The 21,138-nt window shown below is 46.5% G+C and overlaps 1 protein-coding gene across 1 annotated transcript in view; it reads right to left on the bottom strand.

The window, feature by feature from the left end:
- The window catches only part of TDRD10 (tudor domain containing 10), a 404,866-nt gene that overhangs the window by 337,220 nt on the left and 46,508 nt on the right, over positions 1–21,138 (bottom strand). The window contains exon 4 of the mRNA XM_085637994.1: positions 19,722–19,780. Coding sequence (XP_085494120.1) covers positions 19,722–19,780 — 59 coding nt within the window. The remainder of the gene's footprint in view (positions 1–19,721; positions 19,781–21,138) is intronic.

Raw genomic sequence — 21,138 nt, 5'->3', positions numbered from 1 at the left:
GGACACTAGGATTACCATAGTACACCCCCCCCCCCCCAACACACACCTCCCAGTCCTCAGAGCTCAGGTTTAGAGCTGTTGAAGGTTTTTGCCATCTTGAAAATGCCCAAAGTGGGTAGCGTTGGCGCCAAGAACTTCTATCCCATGGTTTAGGGCATGCCCAATAGCTCATGCAAAGCAAAGATGTGGTATCTCCTGGCACCGACTTCAGAAGACTGCTGAACCTGAGGAAGAAAGGAAGAAGACTGGACCCGCAGTCTGATCTGAGAGGAGCCCTGAAGCATTATACCTGCTCCCTCTTTCACCCAGGACTCCAAGGGCCTTAAGGCTTATCTACTGATCAAGTTACAGGTATATAACAAGCTACAATAGGCCTTTCCTGTAACTGGCCAGCTGACATGTGACATCAGACCTGAACTGGACTCTGCTCTTCACCCCTGCCTGACACCCTGTAAGTCTCAAACTGCCTCCCCTGAGGTCCAGGGAGGGTTGGGAGCTTTAGAAGTTCACTCCTGTGGTGGATTGGCACTTAGAGGACTGAGGGCGTGATTTACACTACGGTGTAGAGGGTCCTCTGTCACACCAGAGCATATCCTCTCAGACAAAGAAAAGTTCCGTCCCTCTCATTCAGAGTCGGGTAGAACTTCAGAATGTAGATGATGGAGACTGTTCAGTCTCCGCTGCCTACATACACCTCCGATGGCCCACTGAAGTAAGGACTGTCAGAGGTTTCACCATGTGTCCACCCACCCTACTTAGAGTGGGCAAACACATGGCCAGTTGTCACTGTCCACTTCTGCTAGGTAAAACCTGGAGCTAAGGGGCAGTAAAAACGGCCAAATGACCCCCCACACCATGGGAGAAAGCTCCTAGGGCAAGGGCATGACTTTTTTTTTCTAAAAACAAAATCCCACTGTAGGATATTGTTCCCGCTCTGGGATTTTGTTTTGAATATAATAATAATAATAATGATAATAACAAAAAAGTTTGATGTTTGGCTGTGTAATGTTGGCAGAGCAGCCCATCAAACTTTCAATGCGTTTACGGGGAACTGCCATGATGGCGGCTCCTGGAAATAAAGTATTCCACCATGGCAAAGGTACATACTCTGCTCACCAAGGTCTAAATCAGGCAGCAGGTCAGAAGGTGAAATCTTAGACCTGGGCGGGCCTGGCTGGTTTATCTGACCCATGCTCCATTGAAGTCAGCTTCGAATTGCGCTCGGCCCTGGCCTACCGCAATTGTTAATCAACATCAGGGTTTTGTGCTTTTTTTCCGCTATTTCAACTTAAAACTTAAGTCCTCATTGGATTTTTGTCATTTGGTGTCATTTTGTTTACAACATTTGACCCTAATTTTCTAATTTTAACTTTATTACTGTTTTGGTACAGCATAAATACTTTACAAATGACCCTAAGTTAAACCTGTTTGCTCTGTGCCCTAGCTACCAGAGGCACAGGCTAATTCAGGGACTTTGGGGTTCACCCTAACAAGGATTGTGTTTGTTACTTGAGGTCGATAGTCACCCCCATTAAATAACCCATTTTTTTTCTAATCGCATTTCCACAGAAAAGCGGTCTTGATCTGGTACCGCCTTGCCTGTTCAGGTAAAAACATATTTAAATATGGATGGGTGATTTATTCTTCTTTAAACATAGAAGAAAAACCTTTAGAGCTAGGTGGGCCACTCTCAGCGCTGTAGGAGATTCCTTGTCTGCCATTGCCCCTGAACTTCCAGATTTTCTAAATGGACCCCCAATCCTAACAGAGAAGCATCAGCCACTATGAATAGCAAAGGTCGCTGCTTTTGAAAAGCGACTTCCTTTTGGACGGCAGTTGAGACCTATGTTCGATGGTTGATTTGAAGACCTAGCCAGAGTAGTAGCTCTGAAGTTCTTATAAAGTCCTGCTTCACCTTTGCCTGAGTGAGAGCTTTCAGTAGCCAGCTGTCTGGAAAAGGAGAGTTAAAAGGCTACTATGAATGCCATAAATTTTGAGAACGTGTGAAGAGTTGATATGAGACTGACTAGCAGAATTGTATATGGATGTTGAATCTGCAACATGTTCTGTGAGGCTTCGCTATTCGGATGTGAGGACACACATCTTGCAGATCTGTTGCACAACTCCATTCATTATACTCCAGGTGCGGATAAATCGAACGCAAGGTAAGCATTGTGAACTTTTCCTTCTTGATAAACGGGTTAGTGAATCATAGGTCCAATATCAGTCTGTTGTATTCCTCTTTTGGGCCTTTTTTATGAACCAGCAAGTACCTGTAGTAAACTCCTTGACCTTTGTGATGAGAAAGGCAAAGATGAGCGTTTCTGTGTCCTTGAAGACATTGTTGTTGTTGCAAAGTCCAGTAAGAGGCTAGAACCCCACATTGGAAATACTTCAGAACCTTTATCTTGTAATGCTGCTTGAAGAACTTCTTACTTTCTTCTTGAAAAACTGACTTCAGGGGTCTCAGTCCCGTTTTTCATCTTCGCATTTCTTCCTCGATGTCTTGTCTAAACAAGGCGAATCCTGAATACCAGAGGTTCATTATTTTCAACTGTGCCTCTGGCTTTAAGGTGGTATGGCTGAGCCAAGAGGAGCTACAAATGGATACCCATGACAATATCCTAGTAGCTGTAAATTCTGCCGAATCAACTGCAGCACTTATGATCTGCTTGGAGACCAGTGAATTTTCATGTAGCATTTCTGCAAAATCTTTTTGGAAGATCTTAGACACACCTTCTCATGCATTCTCATATTTCACTTTGATAGCTTTCAAGGAGAGCAGTTGCAGTGGAATTTTTAAGATGGGTACCTACCGTCTCACATTCATTCTTACAAGCTGCATCAAGTCATTTGCTTTATCGTTCTGGTGGAGGGGTAGTCTACGAAGCTAAGAAATGCCAGTGTCCTTCAGAAGAAAATCAGGATCCTTTTGAAGGGCTCTATATTTGTCAACAGACACAGAGTAGTTGCATTCATAGTGTCTGGGGTAAGCAACATTTGCTCTGAAATATCAAGTAGGCCAGGAGTTAAAGGCAGCAGGAGCAAGGAGCTGCCCTTGGCTACAAAGTTTCCAAAATAGCAGAAACCTCTGTCTGTAGTGCCTCCAAAGGTATGTTCAATTTAGCTGTTCCACAGGCTAAGACCTCTTGATTGAAAAGACACTAGAGTAGGATGTGCCTAGTGACTCTAGTGTAGAAGATGGATGGGGATCATCTGGGACCAAAAAAAGAGACCTGGATCTGAAGGAAGACCTGTATCTTTTTCTCATTCTGTTATGAGAAGAGAGAGTGTCAGAGATCTGTGGTACATAGGCTCAATGGCTATCACTGGTGTCCAAAATAGGAGACCTGGATCTGGAAGGTGATCTGTCTTTTCCTCCTCTTTGGTGTGCGAGGAGAGGAAGCAGATATCTGTGGCCTCAATACCAACTGAGAGGTGACTGTTGCAAAAGTTGTAAAGGAATTTGTACCGTCTCTTCAAAAGGGATTGTTGGTTTTAATGATCTGAAAGGTAATAAGGATGAGGCATACCTTGAGGAATCCATGAAGGGTAGGCTACTCTCTTATGTAGACAAACAGGTGGAAAAATGAGTTGTCATGACAGAAGACAAGCCAATTTGATGAGTTGATGACAGCCTTGGCCAAGTGATAGAATGGATGGCGATGATGTAGCAATCAAACGTATTGACATCACGGGTTATAGCGACAGCCTTGATTTTTCCAATGTCAATGGTGATGGCCTGTTTTTTTTGCATTTTTGTATTGCTTTTCTAACCGTAACAGCAGGGTGCAAGTGGAAGGTAACTGTTTGACATGTCAGCCTTAGGGTGGTCTCCCCCTACATTTTTGCCCTTTTTTGCCTCCCACTTGAACTCACATTTTTGTTGGACTTAGGACTCTGGGCACCCTCCCAATGCTAAACAGTGCTAAGGTGCAGGTGCTCCCCCTAAAAACATGGTGACACTGGCATACTTGCCACAGGCCCCTGCTATCGCAGTGAGGCCTACCCCTCCATAGACTAACATTGGGAACCCGTCCTATGGGATAACTTCTGACAGGGACCTAGTCGGTATATCATGTTTGGTATAGTTAGAATCGTGGCGGGGAGCTCTTTCTAATGATATATGGGGTTTGGGCACTACTACTTTAGAAAACCCACTTTTAGAAAGTGGACATTTTCCTGTCTGCACTAAGTTTGTGAACTGCAGACTCCCAATCCCATCTGCATGCTGATAACCTTCCTGGGCTGGGAGGAGGGAGGGGTGATTCACACCTTTACACATGAATAAGCCGGGCCCGGCTGCCCCACAATAGGCTTAATGACCCTGCCTTTGTCACTGTAGACAGCCAGGAGCCAGGTCAGGGAAGACAGGGAACACCCCAGAAATCTCTAGCCGCTGTAGTTTTATCCCTCAACGTAGAACGCCTCGACGTCGATTAAGTCTGCGTCACCATCGGCATCGACCGAAGAGATCTGCTCTGGGAACGCCGTTCCGCTCTCGACTGCTGTCTCGACGTCGATCGCCTACGGCGATGTGGAGACCTCGACGTCGACCTTCGCCGTCTGGTTGGTGATCTCGACGTCGACCTTCGCCGTCGAGCTGGTGACCTCGACGTCGACCTTCGCCGTGGGTCCGGCGCTTTCGACGTTGACTCGGAGTCGATCTTCTCGACGTCGAATGATGGGACTTTGACGACGTCGACAGGCCCACCTGCGGCGAGATGTTCATCATCGCAACTCTCGACGCTGGCGGAAGCCTCAACGTCGACGTTGACTTTCCGGGTCTCATAGGACCAACAGCCTTCGAGCCCGAAGTGCTGTGCCTCGACGCCGACTTACTTGTATGCAGCGGAGAATCTCGACGTCGAGATGGTGTTTCATCTCTTAACGCCGAAGACTGCCTGGGTCTTTTCAACGGTGACTTCGACGGCGAATCCCCTGAAACCTTCTTCCTGGGCTCAGGAGAGGTGGTATGTCACCGTTTTCGATGTTGTTTGGCTGAAGAGGGTGGTTTGAAGGGTGCATGGTCGCCTCCATGACGGCTTCTTTCCTTCTATAGCTGGGCATGAAGTTTTATGCGCTCTCTATCGCGTAGAGTGCGCCTGGAAATTTTCTGGCAGTGGAGGCACTGGTCAGGATTGTGTGAGGATGGAAGACACACAATACACACAGAGTGTGGATCTGCCAGTGCCATCTTTTTGCCACAGGAAGGGCATTTCCTGAATAAGGCAGGCATTCTGCCTTGAAAAAATTAGAACTAAACTAAAAAAAACAGCAGAATAAGCTTTAGGGAGTCAGAAAATGTCGAGTTTTCTGAGAAAATCTGAAGAAAAGTCACTTTCAGTCAAAACACCGAAGAGCTCAAGCTCCAGGATCCTCATAGAAGGAGCCGGAAAAAAGAACTGACCTAACTGTCACCTGTGGTGCATCATGGGAGCAGGGGGGTCTCCTACAGGTCTTAAAGGCCCGGTTCCCCTACTCTAATGCCTTAAAGGCAAGGTGTCAGTTTTCTTTGCTTTCTTGCTACTCTGCTGCAGCATACAGGCAAATACCTGCAATTACAAGTTTGCTTTAAGGCAATAAAGCATTGTTGTGAGACAATTGGTTTAGTGCTTCCTTTTTCCTTATGGGTTAGGGGTACTACAATGCAAACCTATGTAATTTCAGCATTTTTGCCATGTTTGAAACATTTTAGGCTGCATGTATATGTTTTCACATATGCATATATATGTATATATATGTATTTTCTATATGCTCCGGGATCCCGCACGTGGGCAGGGATTATTCATAGATTAGGACTATTGATGAGTATCCCCTGGATGAGAAGGAATGGTACGACCAGAATTCTCAGCCTGTGGAGTTAGAGCCTGGACAGAAGGTGTGGGTCATGGAGCCAGGAGAGCTCAGTGCCTTCCAGGACCGTTGGACTGGCCCCTATGAGATACTTGAGAAGAAGGGCAAGGCCAGTTACGTAGTGGACCTTACCTTATGACCCCCAGGCAACCCCACCGGGTGTTACATGCCAACCGCCTCAAACCCCACCATGAGAGGTCTGAGCTCACCTTACTGATGGTGACTGATGGGGCAGAGGAAGAGGAAAGCGAACCTCTTCCTGACCTCTTTGCTTGCCAAGAGAAGGACGGATCGGTGGAAGGAGTGGTCTTCTCCCCATCCTTGACGCCTGAGCAACAGAGGGACTGCCGCCAGGTCCTGGAGCAGTACTCCTCTGTGTTCTCCCTTATCCCTGGGATTACCCACCTGTGTACTCACGATGTGGACACACGGGACAGCCTCCCTGTAAAGACCAAGTCTTACAGGCGAGCTTAGAAACTAACGCAGGACGGAAAAAAGGAGGTGCATAGACCATGGCGTGACCTTTCTTTGGAAGCTTTTAACAAGGCTTTCCATCCGAAACCACCAGAGAGTGACATGGACGTATCCAAGATGTTGGAAGGTTTAACTCTGCTTTTGTGACAGCATTGGACATAGTAATTCTACACAAAAACTATGGCTCTCTTCAGCGGCGGCCGTCAGCCCCCTGGTATACATCTGAGCGAAAGACTGAAAAATCCAAATGCAAGATATTGGAGAGACTCTGGCAATCTAGTAAGGACCCTCAAAACAGATTACAGTACAAATAGTCTCTGTCCAGCTATAATCAGAATATAAAAACAGCCAGACATTGGTTTATCATGAACCAAATAGAACACGCCAGCAGCTCCTCAAAAGCCCTTTTTAATATAGTAAGGGATTTTGTGTCCCCACAAGTCTGTAGACAATCCCCACTGGAATCACAAGAGTTCTGCAATTCATTAGCGATCTATTTTCAAGAAAAGATCTCTAACATCTATGCGAATTTTCCATCTACCGCTTCTCAGAACCCTGATTCCTTCACTAGACTAGGAGAATCAGGAAAGGTGGCACGCAGTACCCTAGGGCTCTCCTAGCCACTAGCTGTGCCCCAGCAATTCGAAATATTTATAACCGCTCGATACAAACGGGTATCATTCCCACAACATGGAAGGAAGCGTTTGTACGACCAATATTGAAAAAACCCACGGCTGATCCTCAAGTACTTAGTAATTACCGTCCTATTTCCTTGCTACCCTTACTGGGTAAGCAATTGGAAAGTATAATAAACAGGCAGCTAAGTCTATACCTTGAATCTAATAAAATTCTGGATCTCTCGCAATCAGGTTTTCGACAGTGTTTCAGTACTGAGACTGCCATTCTGGACGTGACTGACTCCCTTAGGCAGGTAATGGACGCGGGAGTAGTACTGATCCTATTAGATCTCTCCGCGGCGTTTGATACCATCTCACACTCAATGCTCGTGGAGAGATTATACTCCTGTGGCAATCAAGGTACAGCCTTAAAATGGCTGCAGCACTTCATGTCGGACAGACTACAAAACATTATGTTAGGGCCATACCTGTCAGAAAAAATGCGTCTGGATAAGGGCGTACCTCAGGGCTCCTGTCTAAGCCCGACATTATTCAACATATGTAAGGCCCCTCTGGCAAAAATCGTAGAGCAGCTAGGCTTTGAGATAATTTCATATGCTGATGATACTCCGCTTATGTTTACCATCTCCCCCAATCTAGAAGCAGAGAAAATTCGGTTCTCCAGCGGTATGCTTACAATTTCCAACTGGATGACAGTGCACTGCCTTCAGCTGAACCCTGGAAAAACCAAGATCATGCTAATGGGGAAAACCTCAGCCATCTGGTCGGATGAATGGTGGCCCCTACAGCTGGGAGCAGCTCCCGTTCCTAAACAATGTGTAAAAAACCTAGGTCTAAAACTGGATCAGATATTAACAATGAAACACCATATTGCTGCCACTACCAGTTCTGGTTATTATAGCCTGCGTCTACTGCGTAAGATTCTTCCTTATCTGCCCACTAATCATCGTAGAACTCTGGCTCAAGCTATGGTGATTAGCAGATTAGACTATGGTAACGCTGTGATGGCCTAAGTGGGAGAAACCTTGCTTGCTAAACTACAGGTGATCCAGAACACTGCATCAAGAATGATCCTGAATCGCCCAGCAGGCTCTCCCTCTGGTCCCTTGCAGAGAGAGTTACACTGGCTACCCGCGAGTATGAGATCATTCTTCAAAATTTGCTGTCTCACCTACAATGCCTTGAAAGGCAGAGGCCCTTGCTATCTGCAAAAGAAACTCGTAAAACATGTACATTGCCGAAATCTTAGATCCAGTACACTAGCCCTTTTACAGGTACCCCGTATACGTCTTAGTCGCACAAGGGGTAAGGCATTCTAGTATCTTGCCCCAAGATACTGGAATACATTTCCTATGGCTCTGCGTGAAATTTACATATATAGTACCTTCAGCAAACAACTAAAAGCTTACCGGTTTTAATCTTGCTGCTGGTCTGATTTTCTGCTCTCAAGTTTTCTCTCTAGTCAAGCGCCGAGATGCCCCCGGGTGAGTCGCGCGCTATAAAAGTAATTGTAACATAACATAACAGACTGTCAGATAAGGTGAAGAAGGCCAGCATCCAGAGTGAAGTCACTAAGATGCTGGAGTTGGGGGGTGATGGAGCCCTCCAACAGCCCCTGGTCCAGTCCGGTGGTTCTGGTACCAAAAGCTGCCCCACCAGGCACCACACCTGAACTTAGGTTCTGCGTGGACCACAGAGGGCTAAATTCTGTGACCAAGACTGATGCTCATCCCATTCCTAGTGCGGATGAGCTCAATGACCGGCTGGGGGCTGCCCGATACCCGAGTACCTATGCCCTTACATCAGGGTACTGGCAGATCACCCTGACGGATGGAGCTAAGGAGAGGTCCGCTCTTTCCACCCCAGAGGGCCACTACCAGTTTAGGGTGATGCCCTTCGGACTAAAAAACGCTCCTGTCACCTTCCAGCGGCTGGTGAACTGGGTACTCTCCGGTTTAGAGGCCTTCTCCGCCGCCTATCTGGACATAGCCGTCTTCAGCAGCAGCTGGGAGGACCACCTATGTCACCTCCGGGAAGTGCTTCCGGCCCTGCAGCAAGCAGGCCTGACTATCAAGGCCAGCAAAAGCCAGATAGGGCAGGGGCAGGGGTCGGTAGTGTACCTAGGACACTTGGTGGGCAGGGGTAAGGTGCAGCCCCTACAGGCCAAGATAGACACCATCCTGGCCTGGGAGCCCCCCCCAAGACACAGACTGAGGTCAGGGCTTTCCTGGGCCTCACTGGATACTACCGCAGATTTGTCAAGGGTTATGGCACCATTGTGGCCCCCTTGACTGAGCTAACCTCCAAGAAACAACCTAGAAAAGTGATTTGGACCGAGGCTTGCCAGAAATCCTTTGACTCCCTAAAGCAGGCCATGTGCACAGCTCCTGTGCTCAGGGCCCCGGACTTCTCCAAAGAGTTCATTGTCCAAACGGACGCCTTCGAGCATGGCATAGGGGCAGTACTTTCGCAACTCAATGAGGAGAACCTGGACCAACCAGTGGCCTTCATCTCCAGGAGGCTATTCTCCCGGAAACAATGGTGGAGTGCGATAGAGAGAGAAGCTTTCACGGTGGTCTGGGCTCTTAAGAAGCTGAGGCCATACCTTTTTGGCTCACACTTCCTGGTTCAGACCGACCACCGGCCCCTCAGATGACTCGTGCAAATGAGGGGCGAAAATCCTAAATTGTCGAGGAGGTCCATTTCTCTACAGGGTATGGACTTCAGGGTGGAACACGACCCAGAGTAGACAATGCCAATGATGACGGTCTCTCTAGGTTCTTCTGCCTTAGTGACGAGAACTCTCTAGAGGTTGGGTAATTCTGCCCACTTTCAGCTGGGAGGGGGGGGGGGGGGGGACACGTGTTGGACCTGTCAGCCTTAGGGTGGTCTCCCCCTACATTTTTGCCCTTTTTGCCTCCCACTTGACCTCACATTTTTGTTGGACTTAGGACTCTGGGCACCTTCCGACTGCTAAGGTGAAGGTACTCCCCCCTAAAACATGGTGACACTGGCATACTTGCCACAGGCCCCTGCTACCGCAGTGAGGCCTACCCTTCCATAGACTAACATTGGGCTCCCCTCCTATGGGATAACTTCTGACAGGGACCTAGTAGGTATATCATGTTTGGTATAGTTAGAATCGTGGCGGGGAGACCTTTCTAATTATACATGTGGTTTTGGCACTACTAATTTAGAAAACCCACTTTTAGAAAGTGGACATTTTCAGGTCTGCACTTAATTTGCGCACTGCAGACTCCCCCTCCCATCTGCATGCTGATAGCCTTCCTGGGCTGTGAGGAGGGAGTGGTGATTCACACCTTTACACATGAATAGGCTGGGCCCGGCTGCCCCACAATAGGCTTAACGACCCTGCATTTGTCACTGTAGACAGCCAGGAGCCAGGACAGGGAAGACAGGAACACCCCAGAAACCCCTAGACCCTTCCAGAAGCTTCTACCCCCTTCTAGTGACTGGGTGCCAGGGTATAAAAATGAAGGTCTTGGCCACACATCTCTTGTTACACTACTGGACCATGAGGAAACTCTGCTGGAGTGAAGACTGCTGCACAAAAAGGATTGCCACTATCTACTGAGACTGACTGCTCCCAGGAACTGCTGCCCCAAGCTAGCTGATTTGCCCTGCCTGCCTGCTGATCTTACCCTGCCAGAGGAAAACTAAAAACCATCACCTCCAGGGTGTCTCCACAAGAAGACTAACTGATCCCCCTGGGCACTGGGATCGCAAGGATAGTAACAACTCCCAGGATTGTCCCTGTAACACTGTGCGCGAGAAACTGCCTTGCTTCCAGGAGGACAACAGCGTGTTATTTTGAGAAGACTGCCTCTACAGCGCTGTGAGCCTGAAATCGCCGCCGCCGCCCGGGAATCCGAGGGTGCTGTGGCCCCGAAAGCGCTGTCAAAGGAAAACGCTGTAACACCCCTTCCACCGCCACCAGCCCGGGATCTCTGCGAGCTCTGCAGTCGAGACGCTGCGTGGGGCTGCCTAGCGAAGAGAGGCTCGTCACCGGAGGCAGTCCAGCGGCACACAGGAAGGAAGCGGCATCCTCTAGCAACCAAGGGGAAGTCGGTGCTGATTGCACCCCGCCCAGCAAGACGTCATTCCGGACTGGGAGGAGGGAAGGCTCGTTCTCCCCCGGAGGAGCGCCGTTGTAGGAGAGGGCCCCCCGTCGGAGGTTCTCCCCGTGCACACGCCCGTAAAAAGCAGACTCTGCAGGTAAAGCGCTTCCAGCCGCTCTGCTGCATGTTGTGTGTGGCCGGGATCGGGTTGGGAGTTTGTGGGACGGCGCAAGTAACTTTACCCGGGGCTGGTGGCTCCACTGCATTTTAAAGCGCAAGTGCGGCCCATACCGCCCCAGCCGACAAGCGGTGGTACCGGGGGCTGCCCACCAAAGCCTATGTTGATTACTAGCATTACAGGGGCACTGTTGTGTTCCAATTGTGACTCCCTGTAGTTTGGGTGATTTACTGGGGCATATAAACTGCACATGGCAGACTATCACCGATCGCAAACAACGCGGTAGCGGACTGAACCTTTGGCGGCTCAGTGGCATAATTTAGATCCAAACCAGTAGCATGAGAGGGTCTGCGCGCTAGGGAAAGTGCCCACATCAAGAGACCTCATTATTCTCAGCCCACAACCCGTTTTCCCACAGAACATTCCACACTACCCAAGACTGAACTTTTGATTTCTCATGAACATTGTTCCAAGAGAGTTCCAGAAACCTGCACGTTTATACCCCTTTCTCTTTTATAAAGCACACTTGGAAAGTAGTACACAGGAAAGCTCTTAGCATATGTGAACCGCCCATGTATCTTGCCTGATGTTTTGATAAAGATACCTTTATTTTTATAAGAACAGGTGTGATGCCCTTTTTAGGTACAATTTCACTGTGTTGGTGTGAGTGCGTGTTACATAAATACTTTACACATTGTCTCTTGAGTGAGGTCTTACCACTCTGCGCCAAGCTACCAGAAGGTGGTCCTGGGTGCTTTTGGACCTACCTTGCCGGAACCGTTGGTCCCTATTTGGATCAGAGTAATATACCCCTGCCAAATACAGACCCCATTTCTAACAGTAATCTACAATCGAAAAGACACAGCTACTTTAAACATTGGATATACAGACCCTTGTCAATGAGCCATCTATTACATAATGCTGGACTACGACTTAGATGTAATGGTGATGGGAACTTGATGGTGCCCTGTGGAGTTGCCTCTTTGACAATGAGGAATATAAAAACAAGAGATTTTCTGGCTTTGATGAGAGAGGTATGGAGAGTCCAACGGACGTCGATCAGGAAGCAGGATTAAATGTTTATAATGATAGTGTTCTTGTCAACGTCGATCAATGGGTTGTCTTTCGAACGTTTCTTTAGGTGTTGGGTGTTTCAAGTGTTTGGCATGTTCTCCATAAAGTCAATGAGTGCTAGACGTCGATCCCGCCTTCGACCGACAGTAGGTCTGAGCTGATGCCCTCGATGTCAATACGGTTACCTTATAAGGTGATCTTGAACAACTTTGATAATTAGGTTGTCAGTATCTTTCCTTTCCAGACAATATACTTGTTCTTTTTCTCCTTTTCAGGAGTAAGCTATCCTTTAGAAGAAGATGCATAAAAGGATGGCTTTTATAGTCTCCTTTTCTTCTTCCTTTATTCACTTTCATATATTGCATAATATCTCCGAGCATCATCCCCTTTTGGATTTTTTTTTAAAACAGATGTTGACTAAACACGAGGTTGATGGGTACACCACTGAGGACTTGTGAGGATCAGAGACAGCCTTGTTGCTCCCACACAAGGGACATTTGTAAAAAAAAGAAGGCATTTCAGATGCGAAATTCTTTCAGACAACATAAAAGAACTCTTCACTGGATGGAATGAAGTAAAAGACGTTGGGTGAAATTGAAATTTTTATTTAAAAAAAAACCACAAAAAAAAAAAACAGGTGGTGTGAAACCTCATACTTGCTCTGAGATCCTACAACCAGGAGCCAGGGCAAATAACTCACTTTCTGAGCCAGTTGCCAGTAGCGTGCATCATGTATAGGGGAAGCTCCAGTAAATTTAAAGATACATGACACGTTTTTCTCAGTTTTCATATCAAGCAGCTTTTTTTCCAAACATTTTACCCACTTGTACCCCTTTCTTCAAGTGCTGCAATGCAGGCTTGAAAATGCTTATTGAGGGTTGATCAGTTTACTTCCAGGAAACAATTTAGCATTGGATAAGCTATTACAGGTGCTGGTAATTGTAAGTACAGAAGGAAACTGACGGTCTTTTCTATAATAATTATTTTGAAGTATGAAGTTTGTCATTGCATAGAAGGGTATTTGGCACTTAGAGGGAGTAAAGGGATTCTTGTGTGGGGGAAAATAATGTCGGACTCCTAGGAAGGGCAGTGGTGGAGTGCAATATCTCTGGGCGTGGCAGTTAAAAGATCACTGGGACTGGTTGGAGAAAGTTCTTGGGGCAAAGGGGCAAAACATCTGTAGATGGGGAAAGGATCTCAAAGATGTATGGGAGGGGCTTCAGGGACATGGGGAAGTCTGTGAGTAAGAATTACTGCACCTGAGGAAAAGAAAGCTGAAGAAAGTTGGTAAACTCGGACTTCAGCAAAGTCTCTGGTAAACTATAGTCTCAGGTTGTGATAAGGAATCTATTACACTAGAGGTGGAAGTTCTCTGGAGTTGGGAGGAGGGGAAGGAACTCTGGAACCACAGAGGAAAGGGATGATTTCTGCTAGTGGGAAATGTTCTCTGAGACTGTAGGGGTAAGGCTCGAGTGTTGGAAGCATCAGACAACATTAGTCTATGGGAAAAAGGATCACAGTGAGGAAGATTTCATTTTTCTGTGGGAGGCAGGGGTTGGGGGAGAATATGTGTGGCAGTGAGGACGAGGAATCCTAGTAGTAGTCTGAGTGGAAAGACCTCTGTGGCTGTTTACAGAAAAGCAATCTCTGTGGCAACGAGGCCAAAGCGTTGCATGGCTGTGGTAGAGCAGAAAGTGTCGACATAGCTACCAACAGGAAGGGGATGGAAGGGAGCACCTCAAAGGAAAAGCATTATCTCCAGGTGCAGGGGAAAAGCATTAATCTGGCTGTTACAGAAAAATATCTCACTTGCTGCAGGAGAAAAGCAACTTTCCAGCCAGGGGGGAAATTAATGTATCCGTTTACTGGTGAAAATGCATCTATAGCTGCGAATAAATACATGTGAGCAGCAGAACACTGGCAGTGAAAAAAAAGCATCAATGTTGCTTCAAGAAAAAAATAGGCTGGGGCAAAGTGACATATCTGAGTCTGTCAGAGGATCCAGAGGGGGTGAACATATTTCTAAAGTGAGAGGACACAGGCCAAGGAGTCCGTCTTAGAGATGAATCTCTGGAGCAAAACAACATCTTGTGAACTGGATAAGGAATAGTGTCTTTTTGCAAGAACAGCAAAATGATCTCTTAGCTTGCGGCTGGAATAAGAAACTATGGGCTGGAATCTGAATGAAGGTGAGCACTAACCAGGGGAAGGATTCTGTGGAGGGCAAGAAAATCAATGTGATGACTGCAGTGCGGCAAAAGGTGCAAGAATTTCTGGGGGATGGTAGAAGGAAAGGAACAGTTTCTTACCTGTAACTCCAGTTCTCTCATAGGGGTATTTCAAAAAGCCATTAGCACTGAATAGTCCTGCCCACGCTTGGGGACCCCGGAGCACTTCTTTTAGATATATCTTCTTAGGTGGATATTTTTTTCCACTGTTCTTCAGTAAGACCTGTAAAGACACTTAAGAGATAGAGAGACAGATAATGCAGCCAAAGTATTCATCATGAAGTGAAAAAAGGGCAAGTATACACAGAATAAATCTACACAAAACCCTTTTTCATGCTAGAGATGAAGGAGAGTAGGACAGAGTAGCCTCATAGGCTGTCATTATATGGCTAAAAAATTAAGGCTGTGCCTTCAGGAACCCAAAGACCACCAGTATCATCATGCACAGCTGGTGGCAGTAGCTTCAGTAATTTTTGAAGGTGGTGTGAGACCTATGCAGATTGTCTGGACACCTCTGTCTATTCCACTGGGGAGGAGGGAGGGCTGCTTATGACTTATCATGGAAATACCCCTACGAGAGAACTGGACTTACAAGTAAGAAACAGTTCCTTCTCCCTTTAGTGGATTTCCATGTATAGTCATAAGCACTGAATAGATTAGCAAGCCCATCCCAACAGAGCGCGGTGGAGAAGACAGAGGATCATTGGGAAAACGGTTAAGCAAAGAGGTGACTTAGGGAAGCCTGCCCTACTTGAGCAACTGCCTTAGCGTCAAGTCTAGGCAGTAGTGTTTTGTGAATGTCTGAACTGACTTCCAGGTCGCCGTTTTGCAAATATCTAGAATAGGAATATTGCAAAGCAAGGCGGTAGAGCTGCTTTACCCCAGTAGAGTGTGCTTTAGGTCCAGCAAAGACAGTTTTGTTAGCCTTATGATAATAGAGTTAAAATACATGAAACAATCCATTGGGAAATGGATTGCTTAGAGCTGGCTAAGCCTGTATGGAGGGAGCCATAGTTGATTAACATTTGGTCTGATCTCAGTATATATCTTTTGTCGAGATAGAATTTGAAAACCCGTCTAACATCCAGGGATGGAGGGATCTCTCCGCTGGAGTAGAAAGATTCTGAAAAAATGTAGGGAAGGAGATTGGTTAACATGGAAATCCGAAAACACCTTAGGGAGGAATTTCATATGAGTCCTCATGACCACTTTGGAAGAATGAAATATGATGTCTGGCTCTTGAAAGCAGAGAGCTTGGAGTTCACTAACCCTGCAGGCGGATGTGACAGCCACAAGGAAAGTTGTTTTCCAAGACAGGTGTTGCAGAGATGCCTTATGTATAGGCTCGAAGGGTTCCTGCATAAGTGACAGAACTACATTAAGCTCCCATGGAGGAGAAGGACGTCTAATGGGAGAAAAAAACCTTCTTCAAACTTTCCAGGAAATCTTTGATGACAGGGATGCTGAAAAAGGAAGTTTACGAGGGACATTTTTTGTAGTCAGCAAGAGCTGCCAGGTGAACCTTAATGGAAGAAAATTGCAAACCAGATTGCGCCAAATGGAGTAAGTATGGAAGGATGGTATCTTCCTAGCAAGAGGTAGGGTCCTCGTTCCTAGAAGAACACCATTTGCTAAATCGCTTCCATCTGAGAGCATATGCGGAACGTGTAGAGGGCCACTTTGCTCCTCTGAGGATCTCCATGCAGTCTTGTGGCACGTTCAAGTGTCTGTACTAAACTAGCTCAAGAGGCATGCTGCCAAACTCAAAGAGGAGAGTTTGGGGAGTACCATCTGGCCTACGAAGTTCGTCAGTAGATCGGTCTTGCATGGCAACCTGAGATGTGGACGGATAAAACAGTGAAGGAGGTCCGTATGAACAAGCAGGGAGGTGGAAGTGAACAATGGCTGAAAGGCCTTCAGTGCCAGATGGACTGCGCGTAGCTTCAGGAGATTCATATGGTATGTGGACTCCCTCTGACGACTTGCCCTGGATTTGAAGGTGGTCCATATGGGCTTCCCATCCTAGCAGCAAGGCAACCGTGACTATGGTCTGAGGTGGTATCTCCTGTGAAACAGAATACCTCGTAGGATATTGGCTGGAGTGCACCACCATCTCAGGGAAAGCTGGGCATGCTGGACCAGTTGTATCCGGTCGTCCCAATTACCAGTCAGTTGGTCCCACTGATCTTCAAGGCACTCCTGTGGGGGTCTCATGTGGAGGAAGGCATTTGGCGTGAGAAAAATGCAGGAAGCTATCGAGGCGTGATGAGACTTTCCTCACGTAGGATGAGATAGTAATGAGATTCTGAGTCTTCTGAAGTATTGATAAGAGTCTCTCTTCCGAAGGACACACACTTGCCCATAGGGTCTGCAAGGAAGCCCCCTTGATAGTGAAACAATTGCACTGGGACAGAGGTTACTTTGCATGGTTGTCATGAAGGCCCAGCTGGTGTAGTAGGTTGCATGCCCAATTGTAGTGAAGCTGAGCCTCCTGAGACTTGGTCACCTTGATCAGCCAGTCGTCTAGATTAACACTTTGCGTTTACGGAGATGAGCAGCAACCACTGCCATGCATTTGGAGAAAGTCCTGGGCGCTGACTTCAGGCCAAATGGAGGTACTTGGTTGTGCCCCACTACGAACTTCAAGAACTTGCAATGCTTTCTGGCGATTGGTATGTGAAAGTACGCGTCATTCATGGCAATGGCGCAAAGCCATCCTCTTGGTGTAATTGAGGGTTAATCAGGTGTAATGCCAGCATCCGGAACTTCTATCACTAAATCCACTGGTTTGCTATTTTGAGGTCGAGATTGGGTCGGAACTCGTTCTGGTCTTACTGTTGATGAGAAAGAACCTTGAATATAACCCCGTGCCTCATTGGAGAGGAGATACAGGCTTCACCACCCGCTTCTTTAAGAGAATGTTGGCCTCTGATTGTAATTGTTGAAGTTGGATGGTTTCAGAGGTTTGTACGGTGAAGGACTGGTGAACCTGAGACAGTATCCATTGCGAACAATATTCAGCACCCAGGCTTCTTGTGTGATGTTATGCACTCTTCTAGGTAATGCTGGATGATCCCCCCCCCCCCCCCCCCCCCGCCGGAAAGGGTAACGAAAAAGGAGGATGGAAAGATTAAGGGTTTCGATCCTGTTGGTTGCTTGCCCCCTTGTGCACGCTGCTGGTTTGATTGTCCTCTAGCCTGTCTTAGTTGATAAAGGCTGATAGGATCGCTGGTACTGTTGTTGTGTACCTGTCTCGCGACTCCGATACCGGCAAGGGGTTTGAACCCTCTGTGAGGAATAATAGCATTAGAATGGCCTGAAAGATTTGTGTTATTCCTTAGGTTTCACCAAGCCAATAGCTTTCAGTGTTTCCATCTCCGCCTTCATCCTGGCCATCTACTCATCGGTGTGAGTGCCAAAGAGAGTTGTTCCAGAAAATAGGAGATTGAGAATCTGTTGTGATTCTGGCTTAAGACGAAGCCAAGAGTGTCGTCGGAGAGCAACACCATGACAGTATTCATGCGCTGCCAGTACAGATGAGTCTGCTGCCACATTAATGATTTGGTTAGAAACCAGGAGAGCTCCTGTGTGCTTTTCATTAAATTCTTCTCGCTTGTCTCCATGGAAACAGTCCATGAACTGTTGCAGTGATTCTCACAGCACTCCATCATGTCTGCCTAGCAAGGCAGTGGCGCTGGCTGCCTTCGTTGTAGTTGCTGCCGTGTTGCAGACTTTCCTTCCCACAGTCTAGCTTGCGGCTCTCTCCTTGTCAGGAGAAACTGTTGCGGTAAGTGCAGTGGCATGTCGTTTTTCATCGCTACCACAATGACAGAGTTCGGTGTTGTAATTGACGTTGGTACCCTCTGCCTCAGTGTAGATCGGCGGCGTTTCTTTGACATCCATCAGTGGGCTGACAGCAAACAGGTCGGCGCCGTACCTCCTCTCAACGTTGTCCCCGACCGGCAACACTTTTCAGCCCCGTTTCTTCTGGCAAGCCCACCAGAGGCTGATGACAGAGCCCTGGTAGAGGACTGACCCTCTCCTTGCCCTGAGGTCCCACCTGAAGATTGGGTCTTCCGCTTTGGCCGCTCTTCTACTCCCTGAAGGCGAATCCTTACCCTGACGGGAATAGTGCGCTTCGAGAATGTCTTAAAATATGACAAGAGTCAGGAACATGACCTACTAGTACTTTTAAACAGAGTGAGGATCATTCTTGGCCTTCTTTCTACCACAGTCTGGACACTTATCAAAAAGAGATGGCCTTTTGTAATTGAAAAGCCAACAATTCCGGTCAGAAAAAGACAGAACAAGGTCAGGAAAGACCAAAGACGTCGAGTGAACCAGTTGTGAGTAATAATCAGAAGTGACGTTTGAAGAGAAAAGACAAAAATTGGCCAAACTCAATGCTCCAGGGTCCTGTCAGCAGGAGCCAGAAAAAAGAACTGAAGCAACTGCCACCAGCTGTGCATGATGGGATACTGGTGGTCTCTGGGTTCCTAAAAACACAGCCTCCATTTTTGATTTTTGAGCCATATAATGGCAGCCTATGAGGCTTCTCTGTTCTAGTCTCATTCATCTCTATCATGAAAAAGGGTTTTGTGAATCGGATTTATTCTGTGTATTAAACATCTCAATACCTCTCAAATATAATGTACTGGCCCTTTTTTCAATTCATGAAGACGACTTTGGCCAGTGTAGCCTATGTACTTAGGCAGTATTATCTGTGTCTTTACACGCCTTACTGAAGAGAGGCGAAAATATCACCTTAAGAAGATATATCTAAAAGAAGTGCACCGAGGTACCCGCACGGCGGGGGTGGGGGGGGGGGGGGGGGGGAAGGGGGAAGGGGGTAGGCGGGAGACTATTCAGTATGTATGACTGTACATGGAAATCCCCTACGAGAGAAGAAAGCTTTCCTGATACAGAGAGGATCTGTATGTGTGAAAATTAAAGTTTCTGTAGACTGAGCGAAATTACTTGTGACAATTCTGTGGCAGGGGAAATTTCTTGGGTCGAGTGGTGAATCTCTTGTGCTGGTCGGACAAATAGGCTTTGAGCCAATTTGGGGAAATATCAGATGCTGGTCAGAGTGGTTGTGTTAAAACTTCTTAATAAAATGTATCTCAAGAATAAACATCAGACATCGAATCAATACAACATTCAGACTATAATAACAGAAAGTTTGAACAATTACCTCAGTCACCTCACTTGAAAGATTCCCAACATAAACTTGGCAGGATCTATCAAAAGGTACTTGGAAAAAAAAGGAAACATTTATTTTTCATTTGTTGGTGTGTTCCCTTATATTAACTATGCCATATTTTTGCATTTTAAGTTAGCAAATAGAACATAAAAAGAAAAACCCCTCAAATCAACATTTGGAAGTCTGTCAATTTGTTGTAATTGGTATAATAAGAGCCCCTGGGTTTCTGCTATTTTACGACTATGGAAATCCTAGAATTAATAATTTTGCCTCATTTGTCAAATAATGCACCCCCATCAGGTTGTGGCAATTTTAGGAAAATAACATTTGTCAGTGTTATAAATAAATAACACTGATGGATAATTCAATTAAATCAGTGATAAACGTTCCCTGCCCACCTTTCAACCGCTGACTTGATATTCAGAACTGGAAAAGGTGAGAACTTTTCTGCAGATTAATTGCCTTAATGTATCTCCTATCCTATTGATCAGGCATATTATGGTGTTCATTTTCAAATTAAAAATCTGCATCTTTAAATACATTTATATCAGGATAGAGTATTATTTTTTTTAGCATTTTCTCTGCTAAAAACTTACACAATTTACTGTAAAGAAGAGCATTATAATGAGCTTTCCAGATTTCTATAATAAACACCAAGATGATGAAAGAATTACTTAAAATAATCACAGCCACTGGCGATCATGAAGATGCTACTTACCAGTGTGCATCTGTTCTTGGCATGTAGGGCTGCTGACATTCATATCTGTGCATAGATCGCCGCCTAGTGTTGGGTCCGGATGTTTGCACGTTGTTGTCCTGGAAAAGTCTTCGAAGTATCACAAGATAGGTGACTCCTCCCCTGGACCACAGTGCGCATGGGCATCTTCTCCATCCTTAGATTGTTTTTCGCCATTGTGGCAATGATGGAGTAGATACAGTAAGTGATGACCATGCTATACAGTAATTCTGAGAGCTGCAGCTGCTACAGGCGCCGGGGAGGAGGGTGGGCGATATGAATGTCAGCAGCCCTACATGCCAAGAACAGATGCACACTGGTAAGTAGCATATTCAGTTCGAGGCATGTGGGCTGCTGAATTCATATCTGTGCATAGAATACATAGCAGTACCTCCTATTAGCGGTGGCTACCAGTGCCAGCTGCAGCAGTCTGAAAAAGAGTTTTGAGAACAGCCTGTCCTACAGCTGCCTGCTGTTTTGAGTGTACATCTACGCAGTAGTGTTTGGTAAATGTATGTATAGTGGACCATGTGGCTGCTCTACATATTTCCTGTAATGGAATGTTTCCTAGGAAAGCCATGGACGCCCCTAACTTTCGTGTTGAGTGGGCTCGTGGGGGAATTTGCGTTTAGCTTTTTGATAGCAAATTTGAATACATTTAACGATCCATCT

This window comes from Triturus cristatus, chromosome 12, assembly GCF_964204655.1.
Source record: "Triturus cristatus chromosome 12, aTriCri1.1, whole genome shotgun sequence".
NCBI lineage: Eukaryota > Metazoa > Chordata > Amphibia > Caudata > Salamandridae > Triturus > Triturus cristatus.
The sequence above is the reverse complement of the archived record's forward strand: the minus strand, read 5'-3'. Positions and strand labels throughout refer to the sequence as shown.